General features: G+C 43.7%; 1 protein-coding gene across 1 annotated transcript in view; it reads left to right on the top strand.

Moving 5' to 3' along the window:
- The window catches only part of plxna1b (plexin A1b), a 185363-nt gene that overhangs the window by 111215 nt on the left and 57039 nt on the right, over positions 1-17109 (top strand). The window contains exon 10 of the mRNA XM_070840141.1: positions 15336-15536. Coding sequence (XP_070696242.1) covers positions 15336-15536 — 201 coding nt within the window. The remainder of the gene's footprint in view (positions 1-15335; positions 15537-17109) is intronic.

Genomic DNA, 17109 nt, shown 5'->3' with positions numbered 1-17109 from the left:
TTGTTCTTACATAGCCAAATGCTGCATTAGCATAAAAGCTAATATCAATCGTGCCGAGTGGCGGCTACAGCGGGTGACATGCAAGGCATAACAAGTGTTTGTCAACTGCTGGAGTGTATATGAGGATATTAGTGATGGACACACAGCCGTGCTATGTTTTGATTGCACTTTTCTTTTCTTTCTCAGTCTCTCATACAAACCAAACAAAAACTTGCATATATTAACAGGAAAACTGAACAGAAAAATGCATTCAAATGCATATCTTCTCAATGGACTTATGAATGTAAATCCACTGCACTCCCAAATGACTGACAGTCATGCCTGTGCTTTATCTGATTGACGCCTCACACACATAAATGCACAAATACACACACACACACACACACTCGTACACACAACTCCACCCTATCGCCTTATGTTTGTGGTCTGACTCTCCCTGTTATCTCTATGCAGATTAAAGCCCCCCTTGTTGGCCAGCCTGAATCACCGGCCTTTATTAATTGGTCAACCTTTATCCAATTACTTTCCTCTTTATCTCCTCTCTCAACCGGTGTTCTGTAGAATCCCAAACACTAGCATGCTAAACCGCAGTGTCCGTGCCCATCCAAAACAACACGCGGGCCCAGCCTTCACGCCTCACGGAGCTAATGTTAGCGGATTAGTGCGCCCATCTGCAAGACATGGGGAGAGCGCTGGCTAGCACACTCTGAGCTGAGAGAGGCCAGAGGGGCAACGGATGGATAAACAGGAAAGGCCTGCAGTGATGAAAGGAAAAACGGAGGAAAGCAGGATGTGCAAGTAAAGCATATCAACTGTGTAGTAATATTGGTGAAGGACGGGAGGGGAGGACTCTTGAGTACCAGATGAGGTGTAACATGTATTCGTGTAAGGTCTACATATGTCCACGTGCAGACTAATTACAGTGTTTGAGGCACGTAGATGTTTTTCGGGAAATGTATTGTAACACAATACTCCATTCAGGGCTAATGTAAAAAGATGTCTTTGGTGCAGTACGTTTCAAGGTAGAAGTCTGGTTCACACCAGGATGAGAAAGTGCAAAAAGAGACGGTATGACAAAGCCAAGGAGACAAATGGATGGAGAGGGAGATAAAGAGACTGAGAGAGTGGAGGAGTGAGAGAGGCAGCAGGAGGAAGGAGGGATAGACAGACCGGCTGACAGTGGCATGTGGACAGAGAGACCTCTCCTGTCACCTCGTCTGCCCAAGAAACCACCGACCACATGCTCCACTAGAGAATCCATCATCTGCACTGTCAGACACACACACACACACACACACACACACACCACAGATACACAACTACCATACTTTGTGTATTTCATGCACAAAAGTGTAAACATTCTGACAGTGACATGCATGCGCGCGCACACACCCACACCCACACACACACACACACACACACATACACAGAGTAATTCATCATCCTTTTCCTAGCTGCCATATCCATTAGTTGCGCTCTCAATGCCCCAACAAGTACAGCTCTCCCTGTAGGCTAGACTTATCCTTCTCCTCTCTGGGGCCCATCTCTCTCTCTCTCTCTCTCTACCCCATCCTTCACCACTTTGATGCTCATTCACCCCATTTTTTCCTCATCCTTCTTTTTCCTCACCTTGCCTCCTCTGTGTGTGTATTAAATATGGTTAAGGAAAAGGGGGAAGAGAAATATGCCTCTCCTCCTTAACACCTTATGGTTTTGCCTCTTTATCTACTAGTAAAGTGGGAATGGGTTGGCAGGCCATCAGTGATGTGTGTGTGTGTGCGCGCGCATATGCTTGCACCCTTAATTTACACCTCAAACAATCCTTTCTTTTGCCATGCTGAAGCTTAACTCTGAATACAAATAGCAGTGTTTAACAGAAGATTGAAATCGCCTCTCCTGATAGGAGACATTTGAGTCAGACCTTTGTTGCGCTTCCCTGCAGAAGAACACAGTAGACCGGATTAAATAAGACTCATCTTCAGACTGTGATCAAAGGCCAGATTGAAGTTCTCACACAGGGTTGAGAGGTGGCTGACTCTGTGTGGTCTGAGTGGTGTTGTACCGACTAGACAGTAGAGCAAAGAGAGAATAAAACACCAGCTGATGAAATGTCCAAGTCTGTGCATATACAGCCGGGACCAAGACCAAGGCTGGCTGTTTAACTTTGAATGTGTGCAGTTGTTCCCCTGCTCCCCAGTTGCATTCTTCCATTTATTAACTAGCCTGACAGAAATGCAAAAAATCTTAAAAATTAATAGTTGCAGCTCAGTGAAAGGATCAATAAAGTGTCCTCATTCTGAATATAATAAACATTTGACAGTTGAACATCAAACATTTCCTCCTCTTCACCCTTAATTTCTTTCTTTTTTTCCCTCTTCGAGTGTTTTCGCTGTCATGTCCGACAGTATCTGAATCTTGTGTTGCCATGGCAACTCAGCAGATTGGCGCGTTGCAGATGAGGACTTCTTTCTCCTCTTATTTTGTTTTCTCCCTTTCACACTACCTGTACTGCCTCGTCCATCTGTAATTTGTGCGACAAAATTGCATCGTATGTAATACTTTTTTTTTTTGTGTGTGATCGCTTGGCGAAAAAAATCTCAAGTTAAAAAAGAAAGAAAATCCAACAAAGAAATTATTAGACAAGCCAACCAAGGACTAAAAGTGCTTTTTTTTTTTGGTTTTTGTGAACAGACTGTGTCAAGATAAGGAAGAAAGGGGAGGAAAGAAATAGAAAGTGGGGAGGAAATAAATATAATGAGTGACATTTCCAAATCAAATATGCATGAATCAACAAAACCTCCAATAGCACAACAAACAAATTCTTAAATTAAAGAGCGACCGGGCGGAAAATTGAGCGGAGGAAGAGCTACTCTATTTTAAAAACAAAAAACCAGGATAGAGAGGAAGGCTATAGCGAAAGAAGGAAGAACTGTCTCCGTGCCTTGTTATTCCTTTATTCATATAGTGAAGTCTTCCCTTTCTTCCTTTGTCTCCTTTCCTTTTTTAAGGAACTTGATTACCATTATTTTCCTACACTTTTCTCCCTTGTTTCTCCTCCTCATCCTACTCTCCTCCTTTCTCCTTCCACACCCCTGGAGAGAAAGTGCTATTCTGAGCCAAAGCCTTGATGAGTGCCAGGCAAGGTTCGGGGTGGCTGGGCTCAGCTATGTTAAGACATGCTTACGTGTTTGTTTTGCTGCAAAGCAAGGCTCAGTCGCACTCGAGCAATCAAGGCAGCGGTTAACTTGATTGAGATTTGTGGGTACAGCGCTGCTTTTTTCTTTTTTCCTCATCTCTATGGCTGTCGCTTTCTTTCGTGTCCATCTCTCTCTCTTTCTCCGCTGCACTTATTATTTTGTCATTTTGAGTTTTGACTTATTATACGAGGTTTTCTCACTTACTCTTTAAACAGTGCTGATACTGTTTGTTTGGGGTTTTAGGTCCAGACTGAGGAAAATCTAAGAGTGATGGGCATCACATACGAAACATTAACATTCTTTGTGATTCTTCCAAATGTGGTTAAGTGGTTTGCGTTTATGTCCAAACTCCACTGTCTGTCAGGATGTAGCCATTATAAACATTCTGCTGTCCTGCACTTTATTTTAAATATAATACATTGCTCACTGGCATCCTGTTTCTTCTACATTTGTTGTGTCCTCCACATCTGTGTGGCATGAAATGTGGGGCTCCTGTGATGAACTCTTGAATTTAACACCTCCTGCTCCTCATCCTCCTTTTGTGCCCTCTCTGTATAGATGCACAATGTCGTGCTTTTCGTCTTCTTCTGCTTCTTCTTCTTCTTCTTCCTCTTCTCCCTCCTCCTCTTCTTAGTGTGCTTGTGTGTGTGAAAACTTTTATAGTAATATTTTGACAGTCTGGGAAATATGCGTATTTGCAATGAGAAGATCTATGTGAGCCAGCAGCCAGTTAGCTTAGCATAAAGCCTGCAAACAGCTAGCCTGGTTCTGTCCTAAGGTAAGAAACCTGTCTACCATCACCTCTATATCTCACCAGTAAACATGGTGTATCTCGTTTGTTTAAACTGTTCAAAAAAAAAGTGTAAAAATCATCATTCGTTCTGGACTATTTCATGGCTCGGATTTGTTGCCAGGCAACCAGAAAAGACACCAGGAAGTTACTGGTCCCGGCCAAGAAATAGCCCCATAGCCTATGAGAGATAAAACGCTTCAGAGGTGCTCGTAGGTGCATTTTGTCACCTTTGAACAGACCCCGGCTAGCTGCTCCCTCCTGTTTCCAGTCTTTGTGCTAAGCTAAGCTGGCTGTAGCTTCATATTCACCAGACATCCATGACAGTGGTAGCAAGTGTTTGAGGCACTCGGCACAGACGAGCACGTACGTGTATCAAAGCATCGCTGCAGTCGTGCTGGTAGACACACTCATACTTTTCGCTCTACTGTCTGTTGCTAATTACACAAATGTAATATTATAGTATGACGCATTGTCCCTCGACACTCGAAGAGAGCCTCGATATCGGCTGCACTCTGAACAAAGCTTAACAACACACCTGAATATGTTCTCTTATGACTTTTATAACCAAGCACATCCACTTATAGCATACAGTCTACCCACACATTCTTAAACAGTCACAGAAACACAGGCTGACTCTCTTCCTTTCTCTCGCTTTGACACACACACACACACACACACACACACACACACACACACACACACACACACACACTCTCTCTCTCCATGGCTGAAAGGGTTATTTGTGATGGAGGTGTGAAGGCTCCGGACCGTGACATTCTGGCACACTGTGTTTACCCTGGCTGGTACTCAGACACTGAGCAGAAAACACACACACACACACACACACACCCTCACACACACTCCAGAGAAGGACATCCCACAGATTGTAGGCCAAGGCTGCTTGAGGGGCCTCGCTGTGTGCATGGATATATGTGTGTGTTTGTTGCTTTAGTGTGTGTGTGTGTGTGTGTGTGAGACTGTCACTGGTTCTTATCAGGACAAAGCACAACCAGCAGCACAGGGCTGCAGGGGCCATGGGGGTGAGGGGGATGGTTGAGTGGGCGACCGGTTGAATAATATCCATCCTTCCCGTTTTTCTCCTTCCCTCTCTCCCTCCTGGTTTCTTTATCTGTTGCTAATATCTGTCTTCACCCCTTATCATCATCATCATCCTTTATTTTTTTTCCTCCTTCCTCTTCCCACGCAGTTCCTCCACCCAAATCATGTTTCGGCAGTCTTGCCACCATTTTTCTGCCCACTGTCATGATCCGCAGACTCCACCCGTGTCCATCTTTGTTTCTTCATCTTTTCTTCCCGCGCCTCACCTATCTGTTTTTCTCCGTTTATCAGTCAGTTCATTTTCTTTCCACATCTAGTGCATCATGTAGCTCACAGCTGGACTCACGTGAACCCACATGCATGTTTCTGCCTGATATTAAGAGGAGACGTGCCAAAGCCATATTTAATAAAATAAAAACAATCTTTGGAAGAGGGAACAAATAAACGAGAAAGTGGGTGGAGGTGGGATGCAATATCCCCCATGCAGTTCTCCGAAACAATGCAGTCTTTGCAGCGCTTCATGTATTTCACTGAGGACAAGCCAAAGACGGACAGAGGTGCTGTAATAGAGACCAGATGTAAACGGCGAGAAAAGTGGAGAAAAAAACAAAGAAAGAAAGAAAGACAGGGGCAGGGAGGAAAGTAGAGAATCCTGGAAAGAAAGAGCGGCAGATTACATCCAAAGTGACGCAATTTATTTTCAAAACACCACTAGATGGTTGAAAGGAAGGGAGGGAGAGAAATTGAGGGAACATGGAGAGGAAGTGGAGGCGACGGGGTGAAGTTACTGCATGCCTTCTTTGCCAGATGGATCTCAGTCGACCGTGATCTTCCAGCATTTAACCCTTGGTTTGGTTTGGTAGCGGTTCACTTCCTTTAGCTGTTCAAAAGGCTTCTTACAACCCCCCCAACCCTCCCTGTTTTTGTGAACTTTCTCACGAAACTTCTCAGAAACTCAATAATCGCATTTCCACCTCCGGGGAAATCAGAGTGGGATTGTATCAGGTGTTTTGGCAAACTCTCCTGTACATCCCTCTAATTTGTTAATAGAGCTTTTTTGAGTGGTAATGTAATTCAGTCTCTCTGTCACGTTGTATGTCTGTGTGTGTCTCTGTGTGTGTGTGTGTGTGTGTACTTCCCATACAATCATACTGTTTGTGTCGGGGAAAGAAAGACAGGAGATGTTTGAATCTTGTCCCTGGAAGCTGTCATTGTGTGCACTCACGCTCAGATGTGTTCATAGGCTGACACACACATGCACGGTTTGTCACATAACCGTGCAGATGTTTCATCTCTCCTTCTCTCTGTGGCTATTTTTAGCCCCACTGTCCCACAGCTTAATCTTCATTTTTTTTCCCTCTCCTCTGGATCTTCCTCATGTATTTTTTTTTTTTTTGAGAAACTCTCCCTAAAATTCTCTCACTTACTCTTGAAGCATCCGTGCATCAATCCCATACCAACAGAAGGCAGGGAGGGTGGGTCGCCCTAGCTGGGAGACACTGTGGAGAGACCAGCCTGTCATACCCTAAGAAGTATGCTTAGTAGACAACTACACAAGGACTGCAGCTATATTTATGGAACAGGGTGGAGTTGAGCAACTACAGCTTGCTTTAAGTGTTATGTTTATGCAGATTTGAAGGACGCTTTCTTGGATTAATTGGTTGAAACGTGTTAATACTTATTTGACATTGAAGCAGTCCGTCGAGCTCAGCACTGGCAAATGCAAGTGTTAGGTGTTACATCGCTGCTACGTTCTTCTCTGCTTGATGTAATCCTGCGCCACTCTGCGAGAGCCACTGATGCAGCGAGTATCACCCCAGCTATGCCAACACACTGGCTGCAGTGATGAATACATGATGAATCAGTGAGAGCCTAATGAAGAGCTAATGTGAAGTAAAGATGTGCAAAAGCACACACACAGAGGAATATGATGACAAGATAGATGCACAGGGGTTTGCAGGCCATGCACCAGTGTGCTTTCCTGTTTGTGCCTGTGCGAGTATGTGTCTATGTGTCAGTCACAGGTCCCGGTGGTTTAATTATTCAGGCTGTATTAAATCTTCATTTCCGCAGCTCTCGCAGTCAGCCCACCTAATGGTGAGCACAGATGAATATTGCATTTTCACCATCAACCCTCGTGTGTGTCAGAGAGAGGAAGCGATAAATGCAGAGTCACTGAGAGAAAGAGATGACGGCAGTTGGAGACAGATGAATAACACTGCAAAGTGAGCTGAAGGAAAGACAAACTCCAAAGTGCAGGCAGAGCAGAGACGGAGAGAGTGTGATTGAGAAGCAGCAAACGCCTGCTGGGATGGAGAGGAATGGAGAAAGAGGAAGGGTGGGGGGTGGGTGAAGAAAATAAAAAAGCCTGTAGCGTGCTGCGTCTTCCAATCTCACAAGACCAGCTAACTGTCTCTGTCATGTTGGGCTTTTCACCATGCTTTTTCAGTAAAGTGGCCTGCACTGATTTGTTTTTCCTTCTTTTAATTCCAACCTCCATTTGGTCAGTGATCTACTAGATGTAAGCTTTGGAGATGGGCACTTGTGCTCTCACCACATAAAGACATTATTGTAAAATGGAAAGCACCTCATAGATCTAGAATGAAGAAGTAATCTATTTATTTAATTTCTCCTGTACCTTCTTGTTTAGCCCATTTGTCTCCCACTGGTTGAGGGCACTTCTGCAGACGACACTCAGAAGCTGGTTCACTCACAAGCTTTTTCTCTGTCAAACCGGTGGTTAAGTTTCAATGCGACGCACATGAATTTGCTTCAAAGGTACTGCTTACTTCCTGTAAATAGGCAAATACCATGAATTATATGCTTTCTGTGATGTGTTAATCCTATGGATTGGATTTAAGAATATGCCTGGCAGTAGCGATAGTTATATGTATTGACAATGCATTATACAAGATGTAAATTTAGACACGTAATCATATGGTGCAAATTTCTACATTATGGCTTTGTTGAGGCACAGCCTGTCAAAAGTACATCATGTAGTTACAGGCAGTGTGTTCAGAACACTAAATGCATTTTCAGATGCGTGAATGTGAATGAAGCATTGTGTCAGCACAGTGGGGTAGAGGGCGGCACAGGTCAGCGTTGGTGAACTGGAGAAACTGAAACTTCTGTGCGACTCTGTTGTTTGTTTTCCTAGCAGTGCCTGTTCTATTTCTGAAGGAATACTGCAGCAGAATAGCAAGCAGCCGAACTGTTTGTATCTGGTAAATTGCAAATTTTAGGTAAACTCTATGGATTCTTGCAGACCAATCTCTTAACGCTTGGGGCACAAATAAAAAGGTAAATTGTGTACACGTAGATGCATTTAGCGCTGCATGTTTGGAAATAAAAGTCACAATTGTAGTGAATCTTAGTGCTGAAATGCTGTGTGCAGAGAAGAGCCATAGGCAGCAGACAGGAGAGCGTATCTACCTCTGAAATCATGGTTTGTCTTTGAAAAGCTAAAAAGCACAAGGTTTGATCGCTGCTGACATATCTGGGTTAGAATGATAACGGGGTGCCAGGAGTTCCCCCTCCCCCTACCCTCTACTCTATAAAAATCCATACAGAGGGGAAAAAAAAGACCCTCACTGAAAAAATATTCACACATTCCTGCTTTTTTATTGTTTAATAGCGTACTGCGCCGTCTATGTCGAGGGGATAAACTGTGTAGGTTTGGCAGCTTGCTTGTAAGTCAAGGATAAGGGATTAGGAGATGAAATCAACATGTATGTATGCCTGGGTGGTACATCAAAGCACAGAGGGTGTTAGAGAGTGTCTGTGTATGTATAGGAGGAACATATATGTAGGTAGATGCAGTCAAGCTCCCGCTCTGAGACTTTGATAATCCACGCTGAATAACATTCATGTCACACGCATCCTGCTCTCCCTGCATCTTGCTTTAATTCAAACTCTCCTTTCTGTGCTCCCTCATTCCTCTTTTTCCCATTTACTCCTCATCTCTATCCTTCTCTCTCTCTCTCTCCCTCCCTCCTCCTCTCTCCCTCACCCTCCGTCTCCTCTTCCTGCTAGGAGACGTAGGACGTGGGTGGACAATCTCACAGTCCCTTTCAAGGTTCAAAGTCCTTTTTCATCCTTCGCTTCCCTCGCTCCGGCGCTGTTCTACATGTTGCCACCTTATTAAGTTGTTCCACTTGCTCCCTCTCTCTCCCTCTCTCCCCCCCTCCCCAACAGTCTGGATGGTCACAGAACATCTTTCTAGTTTCTGCCTGCTAATGAGCCTGCCTCAACTTTGCTTGTGCGTGCACGCGCGCGCACACACACACACACACGTGTACGTGCTTCCATGTGTGTACCACACCCTGCAGCTTGTGTATTCACTTTTAGTAGCAGTTGCACACTTGTATACTCTAAATTACATATAGTGATGCGTGTGGAATATCTTGTAGATGTTAACCTATATTTTACATAGACACACGCCTACACACACTCCCTCTAATCTCTATTACCAGTGATTTAATAGGTAGGCTTTTTTTGTCTCGCTCTTCTCATCCCGGTAGCTGGTTTGAGTCCCAAAGAAGTACACACTACTCACAAACACACTGAAATAAACACATGGCTGCCATCCAGCTGGCACACACAAGATGAGGGAAATAGGGAATATGTGTTTCTAGCTTTGACATTGTGATGTATGACGTGATATTAGATGGCTTCTATTAATTGGGAGCAGACTTCCATTAATGATATACTTGAACATGTGCTCCATAGCATATACTAACATGTACACAATGTGTGATATTTTTTTACCAGAAAAACATTTGTACTATAAAAGTATTTTAAAAAAAAGTTCCATCTGTCTTTGAAACATTTTACAATGGGGTCTGTCTATTTTGTGCTACCCATAAACAACCCAAACAACACCAAACCATTTACGTGTGGGAACATTGTGTTTTGCCAACGATGCTATCATATTTTGCAGAATTTGAGCTTTTCCCACATTATTTCACCAGTTTAGCTATCATCTCACCACATATTTCAGCTTTAGCTTTCCCCCCTGCCCTCCTCTGCTGTGTAGTTAATGTATTTACTCGCTATCCATAAGGACACAGAAATGGCTGGTGGAAGGAGAAAACCTCATTTCCTTTTTGGTGTTTGCAGTGCATGTTTTTTTGGATACCACCTGTCCAACGCTTGTAGAAAGCAGCACAGTTCTGCTGCAAAAACAGCTGAGGAGGCTTCACTCCCTCTGGTGTGTCACAGCCAAAACGAATCACACACCACGCCATGTATGTTAGCTTGGATAAAAGGATCCACCCAGTGCCATCAATTATAATATAATATTAATGTATAGTGGAGTGTAACACGGCGTATATGGGACCCTTTAGTTCAAGGTTGCAGACGGCTCTTTGGTTTCCTATGCGAGACCTCTGTCATGAAGCCTGGGAGGGGGCATGTCGACAGGCGGTGGGGGAGCATTCAACATTCTTCATATACCTCTTTGTCAAGCCCCTGACACACACACACACACACACACACACAGAGTCCCTTATTTGTACCAGTGTGCCCCCCTCGCTCCTTTGTGGCCATCCATGCCATCTCATCTCTCCCTCGGGCTCCCCATATCGCTTTACTTCATTATTTAGCGTGTTATTTTTTCTCCTCCCTGATCTATAGTCCCTACATCACAGAGGCTGCTAATTAATTATGGATGGACTTATGGGGGGGGGGCTTTAAAAAAACGACCAGACACCCGCCTCATTACATATGCGCAGTGTTTTTGGAGCTTTATTAATTTATATCTTGTCAGGCTACGCCAAAGCCTTCAGAACTCTTTCGGCTTTTTAATACATTTATTTATTTATTTATTTATTTATAAAGCATCCCTCTCTTGCTTTCGTCTTCATCCTCCCTCCCCTCGCTCTCCCCCAACCCTACCCTAGCTACAGTATGTCTTGATTTTAATCTCTCACCTTCTACATATCTGCATGCACACACACATGCACACTTTGCCTGCCGACTGTCTCATTATCTGCTCTTGGCGGATGTTAAAAGGTGTTTTGCTCACTTGCGAGCAGAGATTATCTCATCCGCCCGCTGAACACTTGTTTAATAATTTTTTTTCTCATACTTTTTTCCATTTGGTGTGGAACGAGGTGGCTTGGTACACATCAGAGTGCATCGAAAATGAAGGAAGGAATATTTTAGAGTGGGTTTGACCTAGAACGACAGCTGCTCTCCTTTTGAGAAAGCTCGTTGCAACGTTCAGTCAAAACTGGCCTCTGGGTTTTGACAATGAGGTGTCAAAAAATATAGGTCAAGCATTGTAAGAATGCAAGCGTACTATTGTTAGGAACGATGGTTTTGGCTTACTTTTGTCTCTTGAACATATTGACGTATGTATCCGCTGCAAGTCTAACCAGTGTAAAGCTATTTCCTCTTATTGTGTATGTGTAATATATACAATACATCTTAATAACCTACATAATTATAGATGCCTTTACTGTTAGCAAATGGAAAATGCTGCACTAGCCTTAGGCAGCACAGCTAACAGCGGCCGTTTGTGCGAAAGCAAACACAGAGAGGTAAGGAAAGCCCCCCTGGCTGCTTGGCTTTGAACCGAAGTTGGCTACTTGGACGTCCGCCATCATAAACTCACACATCGTAACATACGCACTCATTCACATGCTCAAAAACGCTTTTACATTCCAATCCAATCGGCTTGCGAGAGCTTATTTCACAGTTAACTGTGGATGTTTGTTTACCCAACTCGTCAGCAGCTATGTGAAACAATTTTAAATTTGGCAAAGGCACTTTTTTTGCTACAGTTTCCACATCTGTTGGTGTTAAAAATGCTCATGAAGACGTCAGAATGCAAAGGCACTGATCAAAATCTCAAAATAGAGCAGATGTTTTTGTGCCATGTTCTGGTGTGGAGAAACCATCTGTGGCGCGCATTCCTCCACGCATCATCCCCACTTCACACACATGTAACTTAACTATAAATGGCTCTTACTGGTCACACTAGAGAAAGATAAAGTGAACCTCATGATGAAGCGAGCTGCTGTTCATTCGTGGTTCATTTTGTGTAGAGAAAAGCTCAAATCGCCATGTGGCCGTCTGTTGAATTGCTGCCAGACACCTAACTGTATCAGCTCACCTCCCTGAGGCACTGACGGCTCATGGCCTATCCTGCTGATGTTGTACATACAAAGACACATACACACTTTTAAAAAAAAACACCTTCTTCTTAACTGCACACGCATACACACTCTTCTCTCTTCCTCCCCGGTTGGTCCTGCTGAACCGGATGGAGTGTCACATCTGGCCAAGAAAACCACAGCATCCGTCTTCACAGATGAAATGAAAGCCGAGAGGTCAGGGAAAAGGAGGGAAAAAAGAGCTTCAAACGAATCCCCCCGGTGAAATATTGTTTCAATGTACTCTGCACTTTGTAGCCCTAATGTTGGCTTTGAACTGGTTTGGCACCTGTCACAAATACTGATGAAATAGTTTTCTCTCTACAGAGCTCTTTTCCCTTTATCTTTCTCACTTTACCCCCGTATTCTATTTTCCCTCCCTCCTACCTCCATCTCTTTCCCAGAGCCCCCATCCATTCTGTCTGGGACGCATGTGGTGTTGTATTTGAGAAACAAGTGGCTTCGTGCGGTACGATATCTGAACTCATGCCATGCCATCCATTAACTATCCCAGCACTGATTCACTTGCTATTAGCTTCTATTACCATTATACTCTAAAGTCTAGTGACAGGCCATCTGACTTCTTTAACATATTCTCTTAAATATTTCCTCGACAACCTGTTTTCTATTTCCTGGTATGCTAAAGACTTAAACATTGAACTCATACCTGCATATTGCACATGGGATGACTAGATTCAACGCATTATTATTATTACATTTTTCTTTCCTTTGATATACTTTAAGATGACAATACGCAGCACTGAATTAAGGAAAGGGTTACCATAAGGAAAGATGACTGCCAAAAAAAACGACAAGCAGACAGCAGAGCTGACACAAAGTCGATAACCGGATGAATAAAACATTGCTTATCTTCAGCTTGCGCTAGAGGCTATGCTAGCTTCTGACACACTGGCGTCTACCAGTTAGCTTTAGCAGCAGGATGCTCAAAACCATCTTTTTTGACTCTTGTGGACAATGCAAGCCCACAGCTTTTGACATGAGCATCCTTTTTTTTTTTTTTTTCACCGGGACAGGACTTCAAAAGCCACAAGTGCAAATCAGACTCTACTTTCTTCTCTGTCTGCCCCCTCCATCAATTTCCAGGCATTGTCTGAGGCTCCAGGCAGTTAATTAAGTAGGATGTTGTCTGGGGGCTTCAGTACGTCGTGTAGATGAAGGTTTGACTGTAGGATGGAAGGAAGGATGGATGGAGGGGGTGGATAAAGACACAGAAAAGGTTCAGAGGGATCCAGGTATTCCTTTAAAATGTCTTGACACCCGTTTCTCTGTCTCCAATTTTTCCTTTTGATCCTGTTTTTCAGTCTTTCCATTTTACTTTTTCCTTTCCTCACAACACCAGCTACCTTCTCTATTTCACTTTACTCTGTTCTCAATTAAACGTGCCCCTTTTGCTTCTCCTTCCACTCCCTTCATTTCCTCCTCTCTCCAACCATTTTTTATTCCCACCTCCTCCATCCTCTTCCTCCCTCCATCATTCACAGCTTCACTCGCTCCTTCTGAGCTCCTCCTTTTGCCTACCCATCCGTCCCCCTCCCCCTCCCCCTCACCCACCTTCCTCCTTGCTGATTATACATCAGGTCTTCTGTAGCGCGCTTCTTCCTCCTATAGTATTCCCCCCCCTCATTATGTGTTATGCATGTGTTTGTGTGTGATCAGACACACAAGGCCAGGGCTAAGCAGCCTAATGAACAAACTCCAGCATTGTGTTCAGGCCCTGGGGACACGCTGTAGCTTCTAATGTACAACAGCTCAGAAGAGAGGAGGGGAAAGAAAAATTCACTGACAGCGAGCCAACTATCTGCTTAAAGGAAAAGCTACAACAAGAAGTAAAGCAGAGGGTGTGTGGTGCCTTGTGTGCAGTGAATATTTTACAAGAATCTAGTCAATGTTATCTCCTGTCTTGGGCTTTTCTGACTTGCCAACATGTTGTCCTATGCTGCAACTGGCTGCGACAACACTGTCAATTTCAGGCTCTTCTACACGCTTCTTACATAGAGTTTAACATATTTTTGTCTAGAGGGAAGGTTTTTAAACAGGTAATTGTTTAAACCCAACTGCATTATGTATTTGGGTGAATAACTGGTCTGAATCTTTGATGCAAGTCCACAGTTTGAAGGCCCTATTTCTTCACATGAAAAAGTAAGCATTCTCTGCCTACCACAGGCCTCTTATGTGAGTCACTTGACAGAGTCTCTAGGTTGTAAAAAATGTGATTTGTCATCAGTGATCTGATTTGTTATCCCTTTGGCTCCAAGACACGGTACAAGTTGAGTTAGTTCCACCCAAGTTTTAACTCATGTTGTATAAGATATGTCACCCACTTTTTTTTTTCTCCTTCTCTCACTCATTCTCATGGCATGAACACTGTAATGACTTCATTTCTTCCAACACTTGCACACATGCATATCTAGGAAGCATTACATACCGAGTGGACTGTCCTTTCTTATTCTGCCTCAGTAAAGTGAGCACATGCACAATAATCCAAATGCACATTAAAAAAGCGGATGAGTCCATATACATCTACATCTGCATCTGGTTTGAGCCAGTGGATGGGCTGCTTCCAAATGATCTAAACAAGACTCTGTCAACTCTGGCCTATATCAGTGACTGATGTGCACACACACACACATTAGCTCATTACTCAATTCTCCACATGGACATAATACACTGGAGTGTATCTTTCTGCCATAACAATGCAGCACTGTGTGATGCAAATACTTTTATTGGGTAGATTATCTTCTGTGAACTTTGTATAAGAAGTTATTTCGCTCAAGTGTTTTCGTGCAGCATTTATATTTGGTGCAAGGCCAGTGGGAGTGTTGCACAAGCCTGTTACACATGTGAACAGTGCATCACAGTGCAGCTCTTAAGGCTGAGTGTGTTGCACCAAAACTGGCGTGAAGTCAAATATCTAACCCACGGCGGCCTTTTTTTACTCTTCTCAACAAACAAGTGTTTTATTTCATCACTCCTTTTCTTATCTTGCTGCTATTTGTGCCTCGTTTGCTTGTTCTTCTAATTGTATTGAGCAACCTCACTCTGTTTCCCTCTCCATCTTCCTCCTTTGGCAGAAAAAATCATTAAGTATCTGTCTTTTTGTCTCTGCAGGACTGCCCTCAGATCCTGCCCTCTACCCAGATCTACATCCCAGTTGGGGTGACCAAGCCGATCACCTTAGCTGCCAAGAACCTGCCCCAGCCTCAGTCCGGACAGAGGAACTACGAGTGCGTCTTCCACATCCAGGGGGAGACCCACAGTGTGCCCGCCCTGCGCTTCAACAGCACCTCCATCCAGTGCCAGAAAACAGCGGTGAGTAAGAAGATGTGGTAATCTGGTTGTATGAGTTAGGTTCTATCTATGCCCTGCTGATGGTGGGTAACACAGCGTGTGATTTTGGTGGTGTTTCCAAAGGATTATTTAGCTGCTGTTTTGTGTATCAAGAGGATTCAGGTTCAAAGATGCTCACGGTTGGTTAAGGAGAAAACGGTGGATTCCATTTTGTCTCAGGCACCAAAAAAATAAAGATAGACACAAAGCATATTTGGTAATAACACCAAAACACCAAACTATTGTATAGACTGAAGCACAAATGATACTTTGAATTTTGTATTGGCTCGAAACATAGTCATTTAGCACTATTACTCTTGACCTAATCAATGCAACTAGGTAACTAAATCATGATCCCTGTAAGGACATTGACTCAGTCAGGTCTTAAAAAATGGCCTCTTACAGCTAACGACCACTTTGGACACTAACATGCTCATTGTCTTGATAGATCACCACACACCACTTGGACACTGGCTTGGTCACAATCTAGATAAATGATCCAATGCTGATCTTCCTACATTGAACTGACGGTTAGCAAATAGGTATTGGCGTCAAGAGTTCACATAGACATTACTCGAATTGAGACACTTATAATAAGCCTTCACTGAGGGGAGATATTCCTAAATGTGTGTGCTGGGATTATCATAGTTTATGTGACACATCATTCATAGCATCGGTCGAGTGTGAAGCTGCATTGGTCAGCATCATAGTTTTATTATATGCTTCTGTGATTTCTTTTTTTTTAATGTATTTGTGGTCGTGGCTTGCCTGGACGAGTGGTATGTGCCAGATTAAAGTGTCCTCAAGGAAGTTTCCTAATAAGAATTTGTGTATGTGTGTGTGTGAAGAGGATTTACAGGTAGGCATAAGAGTTTGTGCATGTGGGTCCATGCCTGTCCGTGGTTGTGTATATGTGTGTGAGGCTTCAAACTAGCGTGACAGATAAGAGGTAGCTAGCGTCGTGCTTCACTGAGGCTGAAAATGTGAAGAGGAAGTCTGTCTCTGAACCTAGTTGGGAGCAGATTGATCATGTTTACACCTCGACTCTATACCTCTCTCTCTCTCTCTCTCTCCTATCCTCTCTCTGCCTGTAGAGCTCATCTTTCTCTCTGCTTCCTTTCCTCCGTCTGTCATACTTTCTTCTCATAGCCATACTTTTCCTCTCTGCATCTTCCTCGTCGCTCACACACTCACTTCTGCTACATGCCTGTCGCCATCCATTTCTATCTCAACATATAATGCAGTGCAACAAAGCCGAGATGAGACGAGAGCCAGTGCTGCTAATTTTCTTTTAGATGAAGGCGTTGCAGCTGTCACCACAGCATGCTGCACGTGAACGAAAATATTCCACAGATTAAATTAAAGTAGGAACAAATAAAAGTCATCAGATCTGGCTGATAAGATTTAGTACCTCAAAGAACTTACCCACCTGTCTATCGGCTACACCTTGTCATCGCAAGTTTATGAGGTCACATAGACACAGACATACAGCACACACCAGCGGCGGTGTCAGTTTAGCTGTACAGCTGGCTGGGTAGACGGCTCACATAGCATT

The sequence above is a fragment of the Pempheris klunzingeri genome, chromosome 2 (assembly GCF_042242105.1).
Source record: "Pempheris klunzingeri isolate RE-2024b chromosome 2, fPemKlu1.hap1, whole genome shotgun sequence".
NCBI lineage: Eukaryota > Metazoa > Chordata > Actinopteri > Acropomatiformes > Pempheridae > Pempheris > Pempheris klunzingeri.
Note: the sequence above shows the minus strand (reverse complement) of the source record. Positions and strands in the feature narration are given on the sequence as shown.